The 25,851-nt window shown below is 39.9% G+C and overlaps 1 protein-coding gene across 9 annotated transcripts in view; it reads left to right on the forward strand.

The window, feature by feature from the left end:
* Window positions 1–25,851, forward strand: part of LOC128688712 (protein Gawky) — a 288,268-nt gene that overhangs the window by 128,195 nt on the left and 134,222 nt on the right. For 7 of the 9 annotated variants that reach the window (XM_070084602.1, XM_070084599.1, XM_070084598.1 and 4 more), the window contains 4 exons: window positions 18,408–18,530; window positions 20,967–23,311; window positions 23,413–23,617; window positions 25,105–25,179. In XM_070084602.1, coding sequence (XP_069940703.1) covers window positions 18,408–18,530; window positions 20,967–23,311; window positions 23,413–23,617; window positions 25,105–25,179 — 2,748 coding nt within the window. The remainder of the gene's footprint in view (window positions 1–18,407; window positions 18,531–20,966; window positions 23,312–23,412; window positions 23,618–25,104; window positions 25,180–25,851) is intronic. The other 2 variants (XM_070084603.1, XM_070084605.1) reach the window with 1 other exon arrangement.

The following is a 25,851-nucleotide window of genomic DNA, read 5'->3' on the forward strand; positions in this document are numbered from 1 at the left end:
TCCATGATATTTTTTTCAAAATTATATAATAAACACGATGCATAACATATAAATAAGATAAATACACCCCACAGTAGAATAAATAAACATAAATGTGAGATGTGGTAGCAGACGACTTGCACAAGTGACGCCATATTAGAAATGATAATAATAATAACAATACTCACCGAGTCTCATTAAATGTCGTATATTACGTTAATATACACATTTTCATTAATCCATCCATGATATTTTTTTTCAAAATTATATAATAAACACGATACATAACATAAAAAGATGATAAATACACCCCACAATAGAATAAATAAACATAAATATAAGATGTGGGAGCCACATAACTTGTACAAGTGATGGCAAGAATAACATTTTCTCTAATCTAACATAAGAGAAAATGTGTTACTGGGGGTAACTGTAGAAAATTATTCCTTTCGTATGTATGTAAGTAAGTTTATTCAGGTATACACAAATACAGTTACATAGATTATCATACATAACAACATACGTGTAGAGAACCTAGGATAACCCAAAAAAGTCAGTGTGACTTATTTCCATTGCCTTCACTCAGAGCTTCATTTCTTCTCAAAATGATGTTACATGAGAATGGGAGTGTTCTTCTTTATTAATTCTACCGTATCAATGTAGAGACAACCTGTACACAATGTAACTTGTACACAAACCACACGTGTACACTTCGTTTGTTTACAAAACTTACGTTCGCCTGGTTTGTTTACATAACTCTGCGCCTGTCCCCTCTCATGTACTCATTCTTTCTCTCTCTCATTTATTCGTTTTATCTCATTTACTTACTCCTGACCCTACATTAAGACTACAAATATTTTAAGGTAAGTAATGAGTGAACTGTATATACATTTTATCGCTCTGGGATGCTTAAATATCATAGAATAGTATGTGTGGGTGGGGTGGCCTGGTAAGGTAGCCTGGCTATTACCATACATACCACACTTGATTTCTTACAATAAATACTACTTGTCTCACCCTAGATTAAGACTATAAATATTTTAAGGTAAGTAATGAGTGCACTATGTGTGTATTGTACTTTTTTATTGTTTTTTGATGCCTGGTTCTATTGCTAACTTAATATATGTTAGTGTAAACTTGTTATCTAGTGTTTGTATGCATTTATAAGTGGAAAAAAAGGGTGTTCCACTTTACGGCGGTTTCCGCTTTACGGCGGTAGCCTGGAACCTAACCTGCCGTATAAGTGGGGCCCTCCTGTATATATATATATATTTTTTTTTTTTTTTTTTTCAACAAGTCGGCCGTCTCCCACCGAGGCAGGGTGACCCAAAAAAGAAAGAAAATCCCCAAAAAGAAAATACTTTCATCATCATTCAACACTTTCACCACACTCGCACATTATCACTGTTTTTGCAGAGGTGCTCAGAATACAACAGTCTAGAAGCATACACATATAAAGATACACAACATATCCCTCCAAACTGCCAATATCCCAAACCCCTCCTTTAAAGTGCAGGCATTGTACTTCCCATTACCAGGACTCAAGTCCGACTATATGAAAATAACCGGTTTCCCTGAATCCCTTCACTAAATATTACCCTGCTCACACTCCAACAGATCGTCAGGTCCCAAGTACCATTCGTCTCCATTCACTCCTATCTAACACGCTCACGCACGCTTGCTGGAAGTCCAAGCCCCTTACCCACAAAACCTCCTTTACCCCCTCTCTCCAACCCTTTCGAGGACGACCCCTACCCCGCCTTCCTTCCCCTATAGATTTATATGCTTTCCATGTCATTCTACTTTGATCCATTCTCTCTAAATGACCAAACCACCTCAACAACCCCTCTTCTGCCCTCTGACTAATACTTTTATTAACTCCACACCTTCTCCTAATTTCCACACTCCGAATTTTCTGCATAATATTTACACCACACATTGCCCTTAAACAGGACATCTCCACTGCCTCCAACCGTCTCCTCGCTGCTGCATTTACCACCCAAGCTTCACACCCATATAAGAGTGTTGGTACTACTATACTTTCATACATTCCCTTCTTTGCCTCCATAGATAACGTTTTTTGACTCCACATATACCTCAACACACCACTCACCTTTTTTCCCTCATCAATTCTATGATTAACCTCATCCTTCATAAATCCATCCGCCGACACGTCAACTCCCAAGTATCTGAAAACATTCACTTCTTCCATACTCCTCCTCCCCAATTTGATATCCAATTTTTCTTTATCTAAATCATTTGACACCCTCATCACCTTACTCTTTTCTATGTTCACTTTCAACTTTCTACTTTTACACACATTCCCAAACTCATCCACTAACCTTTGCAATTTTTCTTTAGAATCTCCCATAAGCACAGTATCATCAGCAAAAAGTAACTGTGTCAATTCCCATTTTGAATTTGATTCCCCATAATTTAATCCCACCCCTCTCCCAAACACCCTAGCATTTACTTCCTTAACAACCCCATCTATAAATATATTAAACAACCATGGTGACATTACACATCCCTGTCTAAGACCTACTTTTACCGGGAAGTAGTCTCCCTCTCTTCTACACACCCTAACCTGAGCCTCACTATCCACATAAAAACTCTTTACAGCATTTAATAACTTACCACCTATTCCATATACTTGCAACATCTGCCACATTGCTCCTCTATCCACTCTATCATATGCCTTTTCTAAATCCATAAATGCAATAAAAGCTTCCCTATCTTTATCTAAATACTGTTCACATATATGCTTCAATGTAAACACCTGATCTACACATCCCCTACCCACTCTAAAACCTCCTTGCTCATCCGCAATCCTACATTCTGTCTTACCTCTAATTCTTTCAATTATAACCCTACCGTACACTTTTCCTGGTATACTCAGTAAGCTTATTCCTCTATAATTTTTACAGTCTCTTTTGTCCCCTTTCCCTTTATATAAAGGGACTATACATGCTCTCTGCCAATCCCTAGGTACCTTCCCCTCTTTCATACATTTATTAAACAAAAGTACCAACCACTCCAACACTATATCCCCCCCTGCTTTTAACATTTCTGTCATGATCCCATCAGTTCCAGCTGCTTTACCCCTTTCATTTTACGTAATGCCTCACGTACCTCCCCCACACATACATTCTGCTCTTCTTCACTCCTAAAAGATGGTATACCTCCCTGACCAGTGCATGAAATTACTGCCTCTGTTTCTTCCTTAACATTTAAAAGTTCCTCAAAATATTCTCGCCATCTACCCAATACCTCCATCTCCCCATCTACTAACTCCCCTACTCTGTTTTTAACTGACAAATCCATATTTTCCCTAGGCTTTCTGAAAAATATGTGCATGAATTCCAGGAGTACATAGAGGCTGAAGGACTGAAACCTGAACAAGTGTTCAATTGTGACGAAACAGGCCTCTTTTGGAAGAAAATGCCAAAGAGGACCTTCATTACACAGGAGGAAAAGGAAATGCCAGGACACAAGCTTATGAAAGACAGGCTGACGCTAATGTTCTGTGCTAATGCTAGTGGGGATTTCAAAGTGAAGCCATTACTAGTGTACCATTCTGAAAATCCCAGAGTGTTCAGGAAAAACAATGTTATGAAGAGTAAATTGTGTGTGTTTTGGAAATCTAATAGTAAGGCATGGGTCACGAGGGAAATTTTCGTCGAGTGGTTCAATGAAGTGTTTGGCCCTAGTGTGAAGAATTACCTCCTGGAAAAGAAATTGGATCTCAAGTGCCTGCTAGTAATGGACAATGCACCTGCTCATCCTCCAAACTTGGATGACCTAATTTTCGAGGAGTTTGGGTTCATCACAGTAAAGTTCTTGCCCCTGAATACCACTCCTCTCCTCCAGCCCATGGACCAGCAGGTCATTGCAAACTTTAAAAAACTCTACACCAAAGCAATGTTTCACAGGTGCTTGACTGTGACCACAGACACTCACTTGACCCTAAGGGAATTTTGGAGAGAACACTTCAGCATCCTCCATTGCATAACCCTTATAGGTATGGCTTGGGAGGGAGTGACTACCAGGACTTTGAACTCTGCCTGGAGAAAATTGTGGCCAGATTGTGTCGACAAGAGGGATATTGAAGGGTTTGGGACAGACCCTGATGAGCCTATGTCTGTTGTAAAATCAATTGTGGCACTGGGGAGTTCCATGGGGTTGGATGAGTTTGGAGGATGTGGAAGAATTGGTGGAAGACCACAATGAAGAACTCACACTGAGGAGCTGCAAGAGCTTCAGCAGGAACAGCAACAGATCGCAGCTCAGAATCTTGCTGCAGAGGAGGAGGAAGAGAGATGGAAGATGGTGCCCTCTTCAGAAATTAAAGAGATTTTTGCTATGTGGGGTAAGATGGAAAGCTTTATGGAGAAACATCACCCTGACAAGGTTGTTGCAAGCCATGTTGGCAACATGTACAGTGACAAAGTCTTGGCCCATTTTAGGGAAGTTTTAAAGAGACGCCAGAAACAGAGCTCTCTGGACAGTTATTTTGTGAGACAGGACTCCAGTGACTCTCAAGGTGGTCCTAGTGGCATTAAGAAACAGAGAAGAGAAGCAACCCCAGAAAAGCAATTGGTACCTGAGGTGTTGATGGAAGGGGATTCCCCTTCCAAACTATAAACAATCCAGTCTCTCCCCTTCTCCAGTCTCCCATACACTAAAAAGAATCTCCAATAAAGGTAAGTGTTATGCTGTTAATGTTTCATTCATCATTTCCCATTGTATTGTTTATGTACTACATGTATATTTCATGTAAAAAAATTTTTTGTTTTAATACTTCTGGGTGTCAGGAATGGATTAATTGGATTTACATTATTTCTTATGGGGAAAATTGATTCGCAAATCGTAGATTTCGTTAATAGTAGCAGCTCCAGCAACGGATTAACTACGAGAAACGAGGGACCACTGTATATATGTCGTGCAGAATAGGCAGAACTTGCGATCTTGGCTTAACCCTTTGACTGTCGCGGCCGTATATATACGTCTTACGTCCTGGTGTCGCAAAATTTCCAAAAAAAAAAAAAAAATTTTCTTATGAAATGATAGAGAATCTTTTCCCGATTGTAATGACACCAAAAAAAACGAAATTTGATGGAAAACTGACGGAATTATGCTCTCGCGAAGTTAGCGACCTCGGCGCCGTTTACAAATCGGCGATTTCGCCCGCTTTGAGCCCTATTTTTGGCTAATTCCATTGTTCCAGTTGCCCAAACTCATAGCTATTTCTTTAGAACTCCATTTTTTCTATCGATTGAGTACAAGAAACTGCCCATTTACCGATTTCAACTACCTAATTATGTGGTCAGAAATTTGCAATTTGGCCAATTTCACGAAAACTAAAAAATATGACAATTTCAAAATAAGGTCCAGAATGAACAGTGCAGACATTCCTGGCTCTAAAATAACATTTTCTTTGCTCATCAGTCGTGTTTCCAGGCCCCTCTGATATTACTCTTGCTTTCTATTTTGAATTTTTATTCAAACAAAAAATTGAAGACTTACTATTATGCAGACTACTGCAATACTGTAATAATTGTATAAATAACATCAACCCATTCATGACTGCATATTAGAATGGATAGTTGGACATTTACTGGAAAATGGCATCATTTGCTTACTTTTGAACATTGGCAAAAATCAAACATTTCCCCTACTTTGAGCTCCATTTCTAGGTTCTTTTTATAGTAAAATCAATCAAAATCATCTCTATTTCTATAATATGTCTTCCATTCTATCAAATGAGACCAACAAAACGAGAATACAACCATAAATACTATACGAAAATAGACCACAAAGTCGGCATTTTAATTAAAAAAAAACGGTCGGAGTTTTTTTTTCTCATTATGCACTGCGTGCTCCAGGATTTTTTTTATATGGTGCACACTGACCACACAGACCCATTCTCTCACATGTAGGCCTACCAGCTTTCTCCTGCTTGATTTGAAGCCGCTAGGATTTATGAGTATATATACGTCAAACACGGTACCTCGTAAGACGTATATATACGGCAGCGACAGTCAAAGGGTTAAATATTAACGCTCATCTTGCCATTTGTGTTTGCAATAATTTCGCCAAAATCATTCTAAACCAAACGAAAAAAATATATTTCACTGTGTTTGTTTAGTTTTAATTTATTGTAAACCAATCTAAAATATATTTAGTTGCATTAGGTTAAAATAAATTGTTCTTGTTATGATAAGGTTAGGTAAGTTTTCTAAGATTCTTTTGCTGCAAAATGAAAAATTTTTACATTAACATTAATGAAAACAATATATCTTTAAAAGTATAAGAGAAAGTTTTAGAAAGGACTTAATTTTAAATGAGTTCTTCCTAATTGACCGGTTTTACATATTCGGCAAGACATATATATATATACACCTACCATCCGACTTACGACCGAGTTCCGTTCCGAGAAACCAGTTGTAAGTCGAAATGGATGTAAGTCGAACGTTACTACTGAATATCAACATCACATTTTTGTAATGACTTTTTTTTTTGTTTTATTTTGGTATTTCATGTTTTACTTTACTTTTTATGCTATTAGTACTGTATTTTATTCTGTAAGGTTTAGGATAAACACTGTGTACAACACAAATAGTTGTTTATTTCCCAGAAATTTGGCACAAAAAACACGGTCGTAAGTCGAGTGGTCGTAAGTCGAGTGGTCGTAAGTCGAGCAGGTCGTAAGTCGGATGGTGTGTGTGTGTGTGTGTGTGTGTGTGTGTGTGTGTGTGTGTGCGCGCGTGCGTGCGTGTGCGCGTTTGTGTGCGTGTGTGTGTGTGTGTGTGTGTGAGTGTGTGTCTGTATGTGTGCGTATGTGTGTGTGTGTGTGTCTGTGTGCTTGTGTGTGTGTCTGTATGTATGTATGTATGTATATATATATATATATATATATGTATATATATATATATATATATATATATAGATATATATATATATATATATATATATATATATATATATATATATATATATATATATATATATATATATATATATATATTGGCAAGTCGGCTGTCTCCCACTGAGGCAGGGTGACCCAAAAAGGAGAAAATCCCCAAAAAGAAAATACAGTGGACCCCCGCATAACGATCACCTCCGAATGCGACCAATTATGTAAGTGTATTTATGTAAGTGCGTTTGTACGTGTATGTTTGGGGGTCTGAAATGGACTAATCTACTTCACAATATTCCTTATGGGAACAAATTCGGTCAGTACTGGCACCTGAACATACTTCTGGAGTGAAAAAATATCGTTAACCGGGGGTCCACTGTACTTTCATCATCATTCAACACTTTCACCTCACTCACACATAATCACTGTTTTTGCAGAGGTGCTCAGAACACAACAGTTTAGAAGCATATACATATAAAGATACACAACATATCCCTCCAAACTGCTAATATCCCAAAACCCCTCCTTTTGAGTACAAGCATTGTACTTTCCATTTCCAGAACTCTAAGTCCGGCTATATAATCCCTTCACTAAATATTACCCTGCTCACACTCCAACAGATCGTCAGGTCCCAAACACCATTCCTCTCCATTCACTCCTATCGAACACGCTCATGCACGCCTGCTGGAAGTCCAAGCCCCTCTCCCACAAAACCTCCCTTACCCCTTCCTTCCTACCTTTTCGAGGACGACCTCTACCCCGCCTTCCTTCTCCTACAGATTTATATGCTCTCCATGTCATTCTACTTTGATCCATTCTCTCTAAATGACCAAACCCCCTCAACAACCCCTCTTCTGCCCTCTGACTAATACTTTTATTAACTCCACACCTTCTCCTAATTTCCACACTTCAAATTTTCTGCATAATATTTACACCACACACATTGCCCTTAGACAGGACATCTCCACTGCTTCCAACCGCCTCCTCGCTGCATGGTGAGGCTGCCAGTTTGGACCACAAAGCAACTGAATTTTTTTTTTTTTTCCAACAAGTTGGTCGTCTCCCACCGAGGCAGGGTGACCCCAAAAAAAAAGAAAATCCCCAAAAAGAAAATACTTTCATCATCATTCAACACTTTCACCACACTCACACATTATCACTGCTTTTGCAGAGGTGCTCAGAATACAACAGTTTAGAAGCATATACGTATAGAGATACACAACATATCCCTCCAAACTGCCAATATCCCAAACCCCTCCTTTAAAGTGCAGGCATTGTACTTCCCATTTCCAGGACTCAAGTCCGACTATATGAAAATAACTGAAAAATGTGTGCATGAATTCAAGGAGTACATAGACAGTGAAGGACTGAAACCTGAACAAGTGTTTAATTGTGACGAAACATGCCTGTTTTGTAAGAAAATGCCAAGCAGGACCTACATTACTCAGGAGGAAAAGGCACTCCCAGGACATAAGCCTATGAAAGACAGGCTTTCTCTATTAATGTGCGCCAGTGCTAGTGGTTATTGCAAAGTGAAGCCTTTATTGGTGTATCACTCTGAAACTCCCAGAGCATTCAGGCAAAAGAATATTCTCAGTGCTAATTTGTGTGTGCTGTGGAGGGCAAATAGTAAGGCATGGGTCACTAGGGACTTTTTCTATGACTGGTTACACCACGCATTTACCCCCACTGTGAAAAATTACCTATTTGAAAAGAAATTAGACCTTAAGTGCCTCCTGGTGTTAGACAATGCCCCTGGTCATCCTACTGACTTGGCAGAGCGACTTTGTGGGGACATGAGCTTCATTAAGGTCAAGTTTTTGCCTCCTAATACCACTCCTCTCCTGCAGCCCATTGACCAGCAGGTCATTGCAAACTTCAAAAAACTGTACACAAAAGCTCTGTTTGAAAGGTGCTTTGTAGTGACCTCAGAAACTCAATTGACTCTAAGAGAGTTTTGGAGAGATCACTTTAATATCCTCAATTGTGTAAACCTTATAGGTAAGACTTGGGAGGGAGTGACTAAGAGGACCTTGAACTCTGCTTGGAAGAAACTGTGGCCAGAATGTGTAGACAAAAGGGATTTTGAAGGATTTGAGGCTAACCCTGAGAAGCATATGCCAGTTGAGGAATCAATTGTGGCATTGGGGAAGTCCTTGGGGTTGGAGGTTAGTGGGGAGGATGTGGAAGAGTTGGTGGAGGAGGACAATGAAGAACTAACCACTGATGAGTTGCTAGATCATCTTGAACAGCAAGAGGCCAGACCTGAGGAAACTGCTTCGGAGGAGGGGAGAGAGAAATTGAAGAAGTTACTTATTTCAAAGATTAAGGAAATACGTGCAATGTGGCTTAAAGTGCAAACCTTTTTTGATGAAAATCACCCTCAGACAGCTATTGCAAGCCGTGCTGGTGACTATTACACTGACAATGTTGTGAAACACTTTTGGAATGTCATAAAGAAACGAGAGGTACAGACCTCTATGGACAGATATGTTGTGTGACAGAAGTCCAGTGACTCTGAAGCTGGTCCTAGTGGCATTAAAAGAAGAATGGAAGTAACCCTGGAAAAGGACTTGACACCTCAAGTCCTAATGGAAGGGGATTTCCCTTCTAAACACTTAAGACCATCAACACTCTCCCCTCCTTCCATCCTATCAGTCATCACCAGATCTTCAATAAAGGTAAGTGTCATGTAACTGTGCATGTCTTCTTCAGTTTGTGTGTATTAAAATTAATATTTCATGTGGAAAAATTTTTTTTTTGCTCATAGTTTGGGGTGTCAGGAACGGATTAATTTGATTTCCATTATTTCTTATGGGGAAAATTAATTTGCCTAGCGATAATTTCACCTAATGTTGAGGTCTCAGGAATGGATTAATAGCATTAGGCGAGAGTCCACTGTATTTGGAGACAAAAAACGTTATCTATGGAGGCAAAGAAGGGAATGTAAGAAAGTTATGTAGTACCAACACTCTTATATGGGTGTGAAGCTTTGGTTGTGAACGCAGCAGCTAGGAGGCGGTTGGAGGCAGTGGAGATGTCCTGTCTAAGGGCAATGTGTGGTGTAAATATTATGCAGAAAATTCGGAGTGTGGAAATTAGGAGAAGGTGTAGAGTTAATAAAAGTATTAGTCAGAGGGCTGAAGAGGGGTTGTTGATGTGGTTTGGTCATTTAGAGAGAATGGATCAAAGTAGAATGACATGGAGAGCATATAAATCTGTATGGGAAGGAAGGCGGGGTAGGGGTCGTCCTCGAAAAGGTTGTAGGGAGGGGGTAAATGAGGTTTTGTGGGCGAGGAGCCTGGACTTACAGCAAGTGTGCGTGAGCGTGTTAGATAGGAGTGAATGGAGACGAATGGTATTTGGGACATGATGATCTGTTGGAGTGTGAGCAGGGTAATATTTAGTGAAGGGATTCAGGGAAACCAGTTATTTTTATATAGCCGGACTTGAGTCCTCGAAATGGGAAGTACAATGCCTGCACTCTAAAGGAGGGGTTTGGGATATTGGCAGTTTGGAAGGATATGTTGTGTATCTTTATAGGTATATGCTTCTAAGCTGTTGTGTTCTGAGCACCTCTGCAAAAACAGTGATTATGTGTGAGTGAGGTGAAAGTGTTGAATGATGATGAAAGTATTTTCTTTTTGGGGATTTTCTTTCTCTTTGGGGTCACCCTGCCTCGGTGGGAGATGGCCGACTTGTTGAAAATAATATATATATATATATATATATATATATATATATATATATATATATATATATATATATATATAGTGAGCGAGAGTGAGAGAGTGAGGGGATGTGAGTGAGAGAGTGAGGGGATGTGAGTGAGAGAGTGAGGGGATGTTAGTGAGAGAGTGAGGGGATGTTAGTGAGAGAGTGAGGGGATGTGAGTGAGAGAGTGAGGGGATGTTAGTGAGAGAGTGAGGGGATGTGAGTGAGAGAGTGAGGGGATGTGAGTGAGAGAGTGAGAATGTGAGTGAGAGAGTGAGAATGTGAGTGAGAGAGTGAGAATGTGAGTGAGAGAGTGAGTGAGTGAGAGAGTGAGTGAGAGAGTGAGAGAGTGAGAGAGTGAGTGAGTGAGAGAGTGAGTGAGAGAGTGAGTGAGAGAGTGAGTGAGAGAGTGAGTGAGTGAGAGAGTGAGTGAGAGAGTGAGAGAGTGAGAGAGTGAGTGAGAGAGAGTGAGTGAGAGTGAGAGAGTGAGTGAGAGAGAGAGAGAGAGAGAGAGAGAGTGAGAGAGAGTGAGAGAGAGTGAGAGAGAGAGTGAGAGAGTGAGAGAGAGAGTGAGAGAGTGAGAGAGAGAGTGAGAGAGAGAGTGAGAGAGAGAGTGAGAGAGTGAGAGAGAGAGAGAGAGAGTGTGTGTGTGTGTGTGTGTGTGTGAGCAAGAGTGTGAGTGAGAGTGTGTGTGAGAGTGAGTTTATTCAGGTATACACAAATACACTTACAAAGAATTATCATACATAGCAGCATATGTGTAGAGAACCTGGGATAACCCAAAAAAGTCAGTCAGAGTGACTTATTTCCATTGGGGTCCTTTTACATTACTATGATAATATGAAGGTTGTAATATTGGTAAAAATCAAACTTTTCTGCTACTTTGAGATCAATTTCAAGGTACTTTTCATTGTAAAACCAGCCAAAATCATCTACTACTACTACTACTAGTAGTAGTAGTAGTAGTAGTAGTAGTGGTGGTGGTTGGTTTTTTGGTTGGTTGGTTGTTTGTTTGTTGTTGTTGTTTTAGAGATATATAGAGATAGAAAGACAGATTGATTGATTTTGGGAGATGCTGTGTGCATGGGGAGTTTTGAACCAAGTGAAAGAATACTTGTGTTGTGGGACCTAAGTGCTAAAGTGGTTAAAACTGTTGTGGAGGGAGTAGTAGGTAAGTTTGGGGTCCCAGGGGAAAATGACAAGGGGGGGGGGGGGCTTTAATTGAACTATGTATAGAAAGAGGTTTGGTAATAAGTAATACATATTTTAACGTTTTCACTGTCGAGACCCCTGCTGACTAACGTGCTCTCAGTGTCGAAGAATTTAAAAAAAAAAATTTCTTTTTTCTTTTGAAGTGATAGAGAATCTTTTCCTAATGGTAATGACACCAAAATTATGAAATTTGATGGAAAACTAACAGAATTACGCTCTCGTGAAGTATACGCATCGGGGATTTTACCCACTTTGAGTCCTATTTTCAGTCAATTCCATTGTTCCAGTCGACCAAACTCATAGCTATCAAGGTGAAAGTGTTTCTTTTTTGGGTCACTGTGCCTTGGTGGGAGATGGCTGACATGATAAAAAAAAAAAATCTGTAAATTGTGTATGCTATATTAGGTATACACTAGAGTACTTTAGTGCACGTCTTTACTATTTTTTAACATTTTCGTTTAACAAACACTCAGATTAGTCCATTATATCAAGGGTTTGCTGTAGTGTATTTTGAGTATGCTTTTGTCTTGTTTGCTGAATTTTTGCTTACGTTGAAAGCTTGTCTCTTTTTGTTGATATTTTATTGGCGTGCTTGAAGGAACAGGTTTGATGTAATGGATATTCTTAAATTCTTTTTTTTTTTTTCAACTTTTTCTGTGAGCTTATTTCCTCCTAGATTGTGCTATATTCTATCTCCTTTTCTTGTCTACTAAATATATAACTGCTTTTGCTGGGGTTTAAACTCGAGTAGCTATGTACTTGATTGTTCCTACAGCTTTCTATCTCCTTCAGTTTGTATTCTACTAATTATTTTGGCATCCTTTGCAAGCAAGGATATTTAGGGTTTATTCATGTTTCTAGGTTAACACATAACCAAGTTACCTCCATTCATAATAACGGTATTTGCTTTCTGTTGTTTAAGTATTTCCTTATCCATTCTAAAAATTCCTCCTGTTACTTAGGACAGCATCTTTTGTTAGATAGGTAACATTTGTGGCACTGAATTCAAAGCTTTCTTACATTTTAAGAGTGTGCAGTCCAACCATTCCTCAGCATGTCTGTATGGGTAAAGATATATCTATCTTATAGCCTGTAAATGCATACAAGCAAAGACAACTCTTTCTCTATAGTACATATGTTCTTGCATACAAGTTAAGACAACTTTAGCCTTATAGCCTACACAGCTATAGGCTGAGACAACTCTTGCCCTATAATCTGTATGTGGATATAGGCTGAGACAACTTTTTCCCTATAGTTTGTGGATATAGGCTGAAACACTATATGCTCATACAGATTGAGACACCTTTTGCCCTATAGTCTGTATGTGCATATAATTGGTACACACATCCAGGCTGACACATCTACATTTAATTTATTAAACTTTAATTTTTTTGTCCATTTTGGAAATATTTCTGCATTTTACCTTTAACCCTTTCACAGCCAAGACCCCTGCTCACAAACTTGTTCTCAGTGTTGAAGAATTAAAAAAAAAAATTCTTATGAAATGATAGAGAATCTTTCCCAATGGTAATGAAACCAAAAGTATGAAGTTTGATGGAATACTTAAAGAATTACGTTCTCACGAAGTTAATGGTATTGGCGATATTTGCACATTGGCGATTTCGCTCACTTTGAGCTCTATTTTCGGCCAATTCCATTGTTCCAGTCGACCAAACTCATAGTTATTTTGCTAGAACTCCTTTGATTCTGTCGATTGTGTAAAAGAAACTGCCCATTTACTGATTTCAACTACCCAATAAAGTGATAAAAAATTGGTAATTTAGCTAGTTTCATGCACAATTCAAGGAAGTCCAATTTCAAAATAAGGTCCAGAATTAACAATACAAACATTCCTAGCACTAAAATAACATTTTCTCTGTTCATTAGTCATGTCTCCAGGCCACTCTTATATTACGCTTGCTTTCCATTTTGAATTTTTATTCACACAAAAAATAGAAGATATGCTGTTATTCAGAGTACTACATTATTGTAAAAATGGTATAAATAATATCAGCGCATTTGTGAAAGCATATTAAACCCACCAGTTGACGTGTATTGGACGCATGATGTGATTTGTTTACTCTTGAACATTGGCAAAAATCGAACATTTCCGCTACTTTGAGCTAAATTTCAAGGTACTTAGTCTGTAAATCATTCACAATATATGTTTTTCTATCAAATGAGACCAAGAAAATGAGAATACAGCTATAAATACCATACGAAAATACACCACAGAGTCGCTGTTTTAACCGTTTCAGGGTTTTCGACGTACTAGTATGGCTTACGCACCAGGGTTATTGACGTACAGTGGACCCCCGCATAACAATATTAATCCATTCCTGAGAGCTCATTGTTATGCGAAATTATCGTTATGCGAATTAATTTTCCCCATAAGAAATAATGGAAATCAAATTAATCCGTGCAAGACACCCCAAAGTATGAAAAAAAAAAATTTTACCACATGAAATATTAATTTTAATACACACAAACTGAAAAAGGCATGCACAGTTACATGACACTTACCTTTATTGAAGACCTGGGGATGATTGATGGGATGGGAGGAGGAGAGAGTCTTAGTGTTTAGAAGGGGAATCCCCTTCCATTAAAACTTGAGGTGTCAAGTCCTTTTCTGGGGTTACTTCCCTTCTTCTTTTAATGCCACTAGGACCAGCTTCAGAGTCACTGGACTTCTGTCGCACAACATATCTGTCCATAGTGGCTTGTACCTCTCGTTCCTTTATGACTTTCCTAAAGTGTTTCACTACAGTGTCAGTGTAATAGTCACCAGCACGGCTTGCAATAGCTGTGTTAGGGCGATTGTCATCAAAAAAGGTTTGCACTTTAAGCCACATTCCACACATTTCCTTAATCTTTGAAGTAGGCAACTTCTTCAATTTCTCTCTCCCCTCCCCCGAACCAGTTTCCTCAGGTCTGGCCTCTTGCTGTTGAAGTTGATCTAGCAGCTCATCAGTGGTTAGTTCTTCATTGTCCTCCTCCACCAACTCTCCCACATCATCCCCACTAACCTCCAACCCCAAGGACTTTCCCAATGACTCACGAAATCGTAATGACACGATTGCAAACAAACCATACCCCGGCCGGGATTGAACCCGCGGTCAGAGAGTCTCAAAACTCCAGCCCGTCGCGTTAGCCACTAGACCAGCTAGCCACAATAAGATTTGTCCAACTAGGTATATTTCTACACCAAAGGAAGGTTAGCACAGGCACCACTGTGACCACAAATGCAAGTTTTTACAGACGAATCTCCAGCTTGCGTGGCCGTGACGAACTCTAGCTCAAGTCCCTTCACTGCCGTCAACATGACTCACGAAATCGTAATGACACGATTGCAAACAAACCATTGTGTCATTACGATTTCGTGAGTCATGTTGACGGCAGAGAAGGGACTTGAGCTAGAGCTCGTCACGGCCACGCTAGCTGGAGATTCGTCTGTAAAAACTTGCATTTGTGGTAACAGTGGTGCCTGTGCTAACCTTCCTTTGGTGTAGAAATATACCTAGTTGGACGAATCTTATTGTGGCTAGCTGGTCTAGTGGCTAACGCGACGGGCTGGAGTTTTGAGACTCTCTGACCGCGGGTTCAATCCCGGTCGGGGTATGGTTTACTTTCCCAATGCCACAAAGGATTCCTCAACTGGCATAGGATTCCCAGGGTTAGCCTCAAACCCTTCAAAATCCCTTTGGTCTACACATTCTGGCCACAGTTTCTTCCAAGCAGAGTTCAAGGTCCTCTTAGTCACTCCCTCCCAAGCCTTACCTGTAAGGTTTACACAATTGAGGATATTAAAGTGATCTCTCCAAAACTCTCTTAGAGTCAATTGAGTTTCTGAGGTCACTTCAAAGCACCTTTCAAACAGAGCTTTTGTGTACAGTTTTTTGAAGTTTGCAATAACCTGCTGGTCCATGGGCTGCAGGAGAGGAGTGGTATTAGGAGGCAAAAACTTCACCTTAATGAAGCTCATGTCCCCATAAAGTCGCTCTGCCACGTCTGTAGGATGACCAGGGGCATTGTCTAACACCAGGAGGCACTTAAGGTCTAATTTCTTTTCAGTTAGGTAATCTTTCACATTGGGGCAAATGCTTGGTGTAACCAGTCATAGAAAAAGTCCCTAGTGACCCATGCCTTACTGTTTGCCCTCCACAGCACACACAAATTAGCCTTGAGGATATTCTTTTGCCTGAACGCTCGGGGAGTTTCTGAGTGATACACTAATAAAGGCTTCACTTTGCAATCACCACTAGCATTGGAACACATCAACAGAGTAAGCTTGTCTTTCATAGACTTATGTCCTAGGAGTGCCTTTTCCTCCTGAGTACTGTAGGTCCTGCTTGGCATTTTCTTCCAAAACAGGCCTGTTTCATCACAATTAAACACTTGTTCAGGTTTCAGTCCTTCACTGTCTATGTACTCCTTGAATTTCTGCACATATTTTTCAGCTGCTTTGTGGTCCGAACTGGCAGCCTCACCATGCCTTATCACACTATGTATGCCACTACGCTTCTTAAATCTCTCAAACCAACCTTTGCTGGCCTTAAATTCACTCACATCATCACTAGTTGCAGGCATTTTTTTAATTAAATCCTCATGCAACTTCCTAGCTTTTTCACTTATGATCACTTGAGAGATGCTATCTCCTGCTATCTGTTTTTCATTTATCCATACCAATAAAAGTCTCTCAACATCTTCCATCACTTGCGATCTCTGTTTCAAAAACACAGTTGAACCTTTGGCAAGAACAGCTTCCTTGATTGCCATTTTGTTGGACACAATAGTAGCGATGGTTGATTGGGGTTTACTATACAACCTGGCCAGCTCGGAGACACGCACTCCACTTTCATACTTAGCAATGATCTCTTTCTTCATCTCTATAGTAATTCTCACCCTTATTCCTGTAGGGTTGGCACTAGAAGCTTTCTTGGGGCCCATGGTCACTTATTTTGCAGATAAAATCACCAAAAACACTGTAATAATACGAAGTGTTCCGATTGTATGCTTGGATGTTACCGCGGAGGCTGGCTGGTAAACAATGCCACCGGCGGAACATGTGAGGCTGGCTCAGGCCGCACATTAGGCGCGTCTCGGACGAATAGCATTGAGCGGGTTTTTTAGCGGTATGCGAGGCAAAATCTTAGTGATAAAATGTATCGGTATGCGGATTTAATGTTATGTGATGCCAACGGTATGCGGGGGTCCACTGTACTAGTATACCTAAATTCTAGCGCTTTCAAATCTAGCGAGAGAAAGCTGGTAGGCCTACATATGAAAGAATGGGTCTGTGTGGTCAGTGTGCTCAGTATAAAAAAATCCTGCAGCACACAGTGCGTAATGAGAAAAAAAACTTTGACCGTATTTTTGGATTAAAACAGGGATTTTACAATGTATTTTTGTATGGTATTTATTGTTGTATTCTAGTTTTCCTGGTCTCATTTTATAGAATGGAAGACATATTACAGAAATTGAGATGATTTTGACTGGTTTTACAATGAAAAGTACCTTGAAATTGAGCTCAAAGTAGCAGAAATGCTCAATTTTTACCAAAGATGAAAAGTAAACAAATCATGCCATGCGTCCAATACACGTCAACTGGTGAGTCTAATATTCTTTCACAAGTGCGCTGATATTATTTATACCATTTCTACACTAATGCAGTAGTCTGCATAACAGTGAATCTTCTATTTTTTGTAAGAATAAAAATTCAAAGTGGAAAACCAAAGAAATAAAAGAGGGGCCTGGGGACATGACTAATGAACAGAGAACTTGTTATTTTAGTGCCAGGAATGTCTTTCTTGTTTATTCTGGACCCTATTTGGAATTTGGCATTTTCTGAAATTTGTGTGAAATTGGCAAAATTGCCAATTTCTAACCACTTTATTGGATAGTTGAAATTGTTAAATGGGTGGTTTCTTGTACTTATTCAATAGAAAAATATTCAATAAAAAAAATGGAATTCTAGCGAAATAAATATGATTTTTGTCAACTAGTACACAGGAATTGGTCAAAAATAGGGCTCAAAGTGGGCGGAATCGCCGATGCTTAAACATCGTCGAGACTGCTAACTTTGCGAGAGCATAATTCCGTAAGTTTTCCATCGAATTTCATACTCTTTGTGTCATTATGATCGGGAAAAGGTTCTCTATCATTTCATAAGAAAAAATAATTTTTTTTTTCCGAAAAATTTTCGACCCTGAGAACAAGTTTAGGAGAGGGCCTCTCGACCCTGAAAGGGTTAAACCAGAAACATGGTCGGAGATTTTTTTTTTTCCTCGTGCACCACGTGCTGCAAGAGTACTTTTTTGTACATCGCACACTGACCACTCAGACCCATTCTCTCATATGTAGGCCTACCAGCTTTCTCCCGCAAAATTGGAAGCCGCTAGAATTTTGGCATGGTGATACGGGACTGACACTGGCTTGCAAGCCATAATATTACGGAACTGACAGTGAAAAGGTTAAATGTTTGAGCATTCTTGTTTAGAATAAATTTTTTTATTTTAAGTAGTGTTATGTATAGTACCAGTACCTCTTCAGTGGCTCAACTATTTATGTATACATTTTATCTTAGTGTTGTGTAGGTGGTGAGTTGTGCACCAGGATGGACAGCCACTGTGAAGCACACCAGGCCGACGCGGTCACAAACTTGCCAAATCCTGAGTTTCCTACCAACAAAGTGCCTGATACCTCTACAGTAAGTTTAAGTGTCATTCAGGTTTATACCAGTCATGTTAAAATTATTTTTCAGTCTCTCTTATTACAGTAGCCTGTTGAGTAACACAGTAGTTACGTTTCTGAAAACGCAGTGTTAGACAAAACCATGTTAAACTGAAGAAGTTATGGGAGAAATAAGGTTATGTTCTTGGGACCCCCAAAAATGCCAAACTTTTTTTTTTTTTCAGGTCTAAATCTTACAAAAATAAAAATGACAATGTAATTGTTGTTCATTGTTGTGATGTATTATGTTAATGCCCTGCTTAAGGCTACGAATGTTATGGAAATAATATTTCTTACCTTATGTTGTGGTAGCTGGTATATGTCAATGATTCTGAACAGAGTTCATAGGGATGCTGTGGCCCTATTGGGCTGATGTGGAAGGTTGTGGATTGCTTAGTAAGTAAATAAGTTAGTTTATTTAGGTACAGGTACACATGAATACAGTTAAATAAATTTAACATACATAGCAGCATATGTGTAGATTACTTAGGATAACCCAAAAAAGTCAAAGTGACTTATTTCCATTGGGGTCCTTGTATCTTTGTAATATCTTATTATTTAAATCTTTAAAATTAAAACAGTTGTGGTGGATGGTTGAGGCTTTGGCACTAAAGTTGATAGTTGTACTGCAGAAGTTATAAATTCTGTTCAATATGTGTGCAAAAATATGACAGGCTTTGATTGCTATCAGCTGTCGCTTGCATATGTCGGCAAAAAATATCATATTTTACTAGCTAAGATATGATTTTCTACTAAATAAATGTGCCCAGAGTAGTGCCCATCATAATATAAATGCAAGCTATCCAAGAAAACATGGAAAAAACAATAAAATCATGAATAAAGCTTTTCAAAGCTATTGGTATGTGTTTACATTATCATTGGGTTGAAGGTTCTGACAACCCCAAGGTTGTTGTATCTTTCACCATTGTGAAATTAACTATCAGAATGCTTTTGAAAATATAAATATTTATTACATCAATAAATTTATTACAATAAAGGAATATAAAATTATCATTTCCCTTGAAATTTCAACAAAAAGTCAGTGTAAGGGAGGAAGGGTGGGTGGGTGGGTTTGGTATGCTCTGAGGCTGGTTACCCTTAATACCCAACAACAACAACAACAACAACAACAACAACAACAACAACAACAACAACAACAACAACAACAACAACAACAACAACAACAACAACAACAACAACAACAACAACAACAACAACAACAACAACAACAACAACAACAACAACACCAACAACAACAACAACAACAACAACAACAACAACAACAACAACAACAACAACAACAACAACAACAACAACAACAACAACAACAACAACAACAACAACAACAACAACAACAACAACAACAACAACAACAACAACAACAACAACAACAACAACAACAACAACAACAACAACAACAACAACAACAACAACAACAACAACAACAACAACAACAACAACAACAACAACAACAACAACAACAACAACAACAACAACAACAACAACAACAACAACAAGAAGAAGAAGAAGAAGAAGAAGAAGAAGAAGAAGAAGAAGAAGAAATAATAATAATAATAATAATAATCCTCACAGATGTCCTAGTGTTTTTACTACAAAATTCCAATGTACTAGCTAAACTGATGCACAAATATGAATGAAGTAGCTACTTTATAAACATTACATACAGATTCCTTTAATTTTAATCTTTATTATATATGAGAGTATAGTAGTACCAACACTTTTATAACTTATATGGGTGTGAAGCATGGGTTGTAAATGCTGCAGTAAGGAGGAGGCTGGAGGCAGTGGAGTTATGTCTAAGGGCAATATGTGGTGTAAATATTATGCAGAGAATTTGTAGTGTGGAAATTAGGAGGAGGTGTGGAGTTACTAAAAGTATTAGTCAGAGGGGTTGTCGAGGTGATTTGGTCATTTAGAGAGAATGGTTCAAAGTAGAATGACTTGGAGAGAGTATACATCTGTAGGGGAAGGAAGATGGGGAAGGGGTTGTCCTAGGAAATGTTGGAGGGAGGAGGTAAAGAAGGTTTTGTGGGCGAAGGACTTGGACTTCCAGCAAGCGTGCGTGAACTTGTTAGATAGGAGTGAATGGAGATGAATGGTTTTTGGGATCTGACGAGCTGTTGAAGTGTGAGCAGGATAATATTTAGTGAAGGGATTCTGGGAAACTGGTTAGCCAGACTTGAGGCCTGGAAGTGGGAAGTACAATGCCTGCACTTTAAAGGAGGTGTTTGGGATATTGGCTGTTTAAGAGGGGCATCTAAACTGTTGTTATATCAACATATTAATTATTATGTTAATAATTGTTTGCTTTATGTGGAGAAATAATGACAGGATAGATTTTAAATGTTATATTTTATCAGATCGAATTATTGTACTCTCTCTCTCCTAACAGGATGTGGAGACCTTTGGCATGGTGTGTGAAGCACAAAGTGAAAGGGATGTGGACCACAGATGTAGCAGCAGCCAGAGCATTTTAAGTGCTGATGACAGTGCCAGTGTGGCAGCTAATGAAATAAGCAGCACGCCAGTATCAGCAGCTGGCCGTGAGTCCCCAGTTACAGATGGTGAGGCAGATGGGGTTGGAGCTGACCCATGCTTGCTTTGCCAGCCTGTTGAATCTTCGTCTGTGATATTCAGCTCCACGCCGTTATTTGGTCACATCTCCGTTGCTGGTGCTCGCGTCAGCAGCAGAGATGAGGAGCCCAAGGGCACCTTGGGGCCCAGCCGTCCGTCCTCGACCACTGCCCCTGGGTCCCCTGGGCTGGGGGGGTCCCCTGGGGAGACACCTGTGACCCCCTCTGGCCAGCAAGGTGTTGTGACAGTAAGAGCAGCATCAAGCCATTGTTGTGTAGGTGGGGCTGAAGCCTCTTGTACCACACATGAGCTGCACAACACCTCTCAGCCAACTCAGCAGCCATCACCAGCTGCAGCACACACACCTGCACAGGCCAGTCTCAACATTCCTGGCTCAATGGCCAACAATAATGCCAATAGCCAACTCCAGGGTAGCAACCCTAGCTTTAACCAGGAGATAAAGCAGGCTACAGCCAGCTTACTCCAAATAAGTGCAACCTGCAACCAATACGCTTCATTTCCTACTTCATCAAAATTCCAGGCTGCAGGCAAGCCTGGAAAATTTGGTTTTGCTTCCTTCCCCCATGGCTTTATTAAAGTTAATAAGTGGGGCATTCCACGTGGCTTGGGTCTCGTAGGCGGGGGGGAAAGTGCAGCCAATGGGTGGGGAGGATCAGCCCCCCAGACAGCTGGGTGGGGTAGCTCTGGTGCAAACCAGTCTGGTTCACAGAGCCAATGGGGTGGAGGCCCCAGTCGGGGTGGAGGGGCTCCTAACACATCACCTGCCCAGGGAGGTAACCTCAAACCAGCACAGCAATCTAGTGGCCCTGCCCAGCAGCCCAGTTCTCCAGCAGGCCAGCAGAACACACAGACTGGAGGGACTGGAGGGCAGCAGGGACCAACCGGAGTCAGTCAGCAGCAGACTCAGCAGGGAACCAGTGGACAAGGAGGCAATAGTAACACTTGGGCGCAAGCTGCAGGGAAAGGTCTTCCAGCTGGTAGTGGGTCGGGGGATGCTCAAAAACGTCACATGGAGCAGCAACTGCAGAGTATCAGGGAAGCATTGCTCAGCAGTGAAGGTTGGGGAGGAGAAAATGTGAACCAGGATACCTCGTGGGATCTCCCAGGGTCTCCAGAACCTGGAAAAGATTCAAGTGCACCCCATTTTAAAATTAATGTTAACAATGGATGCGATCTGTGGGAAAACAATCTGCGAAATGGTGGGGCTGCTCCTCCTAAAGCTCAGCAGGCTCCATGGGGTCACACACCAGCCACCAACTATGGTGGTACATGGGGAGAGGATGATGATGCAACAGACTCTTCAAACGTTTGGACTGGTGTTCCACCCAATAATCCACAGTGGGGAGCTAACACACCTAGTGCTCCTAACATGTGGGGTGGTGGTGCACCTCCAAAGAAAAATATTGATTGGAGTGGTGGTGGTGGTGGGGGTGGAGGTGGTGGCAGTAGTAGTGCTGGTGGTGGTGGTGGTACTGGAGGAGGTGGTACTACTGGCAGCGGATGGGGAGAACACGGGCCTCAAAGATCTGGTATTGAAAATCCTCCAAGTGAATGGGGACCTGGAGGCCCTCACAAACCTGGGCCTCATGTTGGGCATACTGGTCCTCACACAGGCCCTCATACTAGTCCCCACAGTGGTCCACATGGTGGTCCACACAGTGGCCCTCACACAGGTCCACATGCAGGGCCTCATACAGGCCCACACAATGGCCCACATGGTGGTCCACACAATGGCCCTCATGGTGGTCCTCATGGTGCACCTCATAGTGTACCACATGGAGGTCCACATAATGGACCTCATGGTGCCCCTCACAGTGGTCCTCATGGTAGCCTTACACATGGTGTCCCTCCAGGTGGGCCAGGAGGTCCAGCACAATGGAATGGTCCTAAAGATATGAAGCAAGGTGCACCAAGTGGACCTACTGGATGGGAGGAGCCTTCCCCACCCTCACAACGACGGGATGATGGCACTGCTGTATGGGGCAATCCACAGCAGCAAGCTAATGTCTCAAGGTGGAAGGATATGCCTACTCCCAACATGATGGGAAGGCCAGGCATACCTGGGCCACAGCCAGGACGTATGCCGGGACCACCAGTTCCATCAGGAATAAAACCAGATCAGCGAATGTGGGGACAACATGGGTAAGTAGACGTATCCATATGTGGTTTTTGAAACTGCTACTATTTTTGCAATATAAACTTTTTGTTAAATTAAATTTTTGAAAATTAATGGATCACTTTAGGAGAAATGGCAGCTGGAGTGACCCCTCTCACGATACGGGTAGTGGCATGTGGGGGGAGGATCCAAAATCAGCTGGTTGGGGTGAACAACAGATAACATCACCAACATGGGGCACAAAACCGAAGACCCCAACAGGAGGCCCTGGCGGTCCTGTTGGTTGGAATGAAACTGACATGGAACTTCAAGGCTGGGGACACCAAAATAAGGTAAGATGCTTAACAGGATTAAGGAAAGTAAAGCCACTTGGACTAGCTGGGGCTGAGACATTAGCATTTCAGCTGTGCAGATATTATCAGGTCTGTGGATTAGTATTTAGGTGTGTGTGTTTGTCACTTACTTGCATTTATGATTGGAAACTCGCTCCATTAACTTGGATTTATCTATAACGACTGGTACCTATAAATAATGGGACAATAACTACTAACTGTCTATCAAGGTTTACTTAGTGGTTCTTGTAGGCAGGCTAGTAAGTGCATGAGTAGTTGAGGAATGTTCATCACAATGTTCAGTGTTTATCTAGCAGGAAACTCATCAAAAATCACAAAGGAGAAAATGACTGCATGTTAATCTTGGATAAATGATGAGAATGACCCAAAATCCAAATTTATCTTCATTGGCACTCTAGCTGTCCTCATTCAACAAATGACACATTCTTCTCCTACTATAACACTTGATAGGCCATATTTACTCTTGTAAAACCATGAGAAAGAAGGATTACTAAGGTAGAAAGATTTAAATATATTGTTTGTCCATTTGCTTTAGCTAGAAATTAAGAAAGAACTAAGCAACTTTAAGGTTGTGAAATTGCTGTTGAAATTGTATAGTACTGTATACTTCTCAGAGATATATAAAAGTTTATAGTGTATTGTATTGTACTTTGTTAAGAAAATGTATCTACTTATATTAAAATAATATTTAATATATCCAGATAAATATCTAATAGCTGATGTAATATTTTGGTTGACTGCCTGAGTGCAATAATTGAGTTAAATGATGGTGTGTGTTTTATTGAAACTGTTATTGCTTACTGATAAAATGATTCTGATGTACTGATTTAGTATTGAAATATGTTTATGATATAACCTTCAAACTGTGATTGGAATTTTGAAATTAATCAAAAGTAGAAATATTTGGAAGTTAGATAAGCATTCCATTAGCTCTCACACAAGACTGACTTAAATTGTTTTACAATTCCAGTATTAATAATATTTGAAATAATTGATTTCTCAGAGCACGTAAGTTTCATTTGAGCCAATGTGTATATTTTGAAGGTTTGAGCCTTGATTATGTTCACTTTGTAATGGCATAATGAACTTATCAAGTTTAATGATTGAAACAAACTAACTTAATGCCAGGGCTGTTTAGTATTTTGCTTATATTTTAATGTAATTTTGCTGAAATGGAAACTTAGATTATATGCTGATCATCTGAAATTTTAAGTTATACAGTATTTATACAAGTGTCAGTGTTGATAAAATTTATGTAAAGATAGTGACTAATAGTAATTTTGCACTTGCCAAAATTAAAGGGGTGGAGATATTTTACTGGATGTATTATATTAGAGTTTGGCTTCGCTAACACCTGTATTATATTTGGTGGGCTTTACAAGGAGCACACAAGATTTCTCATTTTTTTTGTACTGATGTGGCCAAAGTAGGACATATGTAATAGAGGTTAATAATTAATATTACAGATGAGTGGTTACCCTCCTCTACTTGATCTCAGATCTCCCAAAGCTCTCATACCCGAGTCCCACTTCCCATTTGCTGTAAGTTGCCAGTACTCTCTCACCTTATGCCATATTTGGGGCTCTATTTGCTTACCAGCTTGATCTGTCCTTATTGTGTGGCTGTTGTCTGCTTGTTGTGTCCTAGACAATGCCAGAAGGCTATGCTTACCACAGATATAAGTCTCTCACTTTGTGGAAAAAATTATCATAAAACTGTAATTGCCTTAGCTTACTAGCTAAGACTGTTTAAATAGGGTAGCCAAATATTTCTGCAGTTCAGGAGATAATTTATCAAAATTTATTAATTGCTGGTGCATGCATATGAAACAAAAAGTTTTATATAGAGTACCCCAAGATAATGTGTATTGATTTTTTTTTTTTTGTCCATTATATGATGAAGTGTCCTAATGGCCTTCAGATTTAAAAATAAATCATACAAGCCATGTTGCTGACAGTATTACATAGCATTGCTACATAATTGATGTTAGAGAAGCCAACTTTGTGTAGTATAAATGACTCACATCAAATATTTTATATATACTGTAGCTTTAATTAGTTTTCCTGATTATTGATTGGTAACTATGTTGTATGCTATTTGTGACTGGGCTTGGATGTGGTCGTTAGTGAGTAAATTCATTCTTATGAATATATATTTCTTAAGGTCTTACTACTATATTCTGCAAATGAATTTTCCACAGCAGGTTTCATTAT

Source organism: Cherax quadricarinatus, chromosome 13 (assembly GCF_038502225.1).
Source record: "Cherax quadricarinatus isolate ZL_2023a chromosome 13, ASM3850222v1, whole genome shotgun sequence".
NCBI lineage: Eukaryota > Metazoa > Arthropoda > Malacostraca > Decapoda > Parastacidae > Cherax > Cherax quadricarinatus.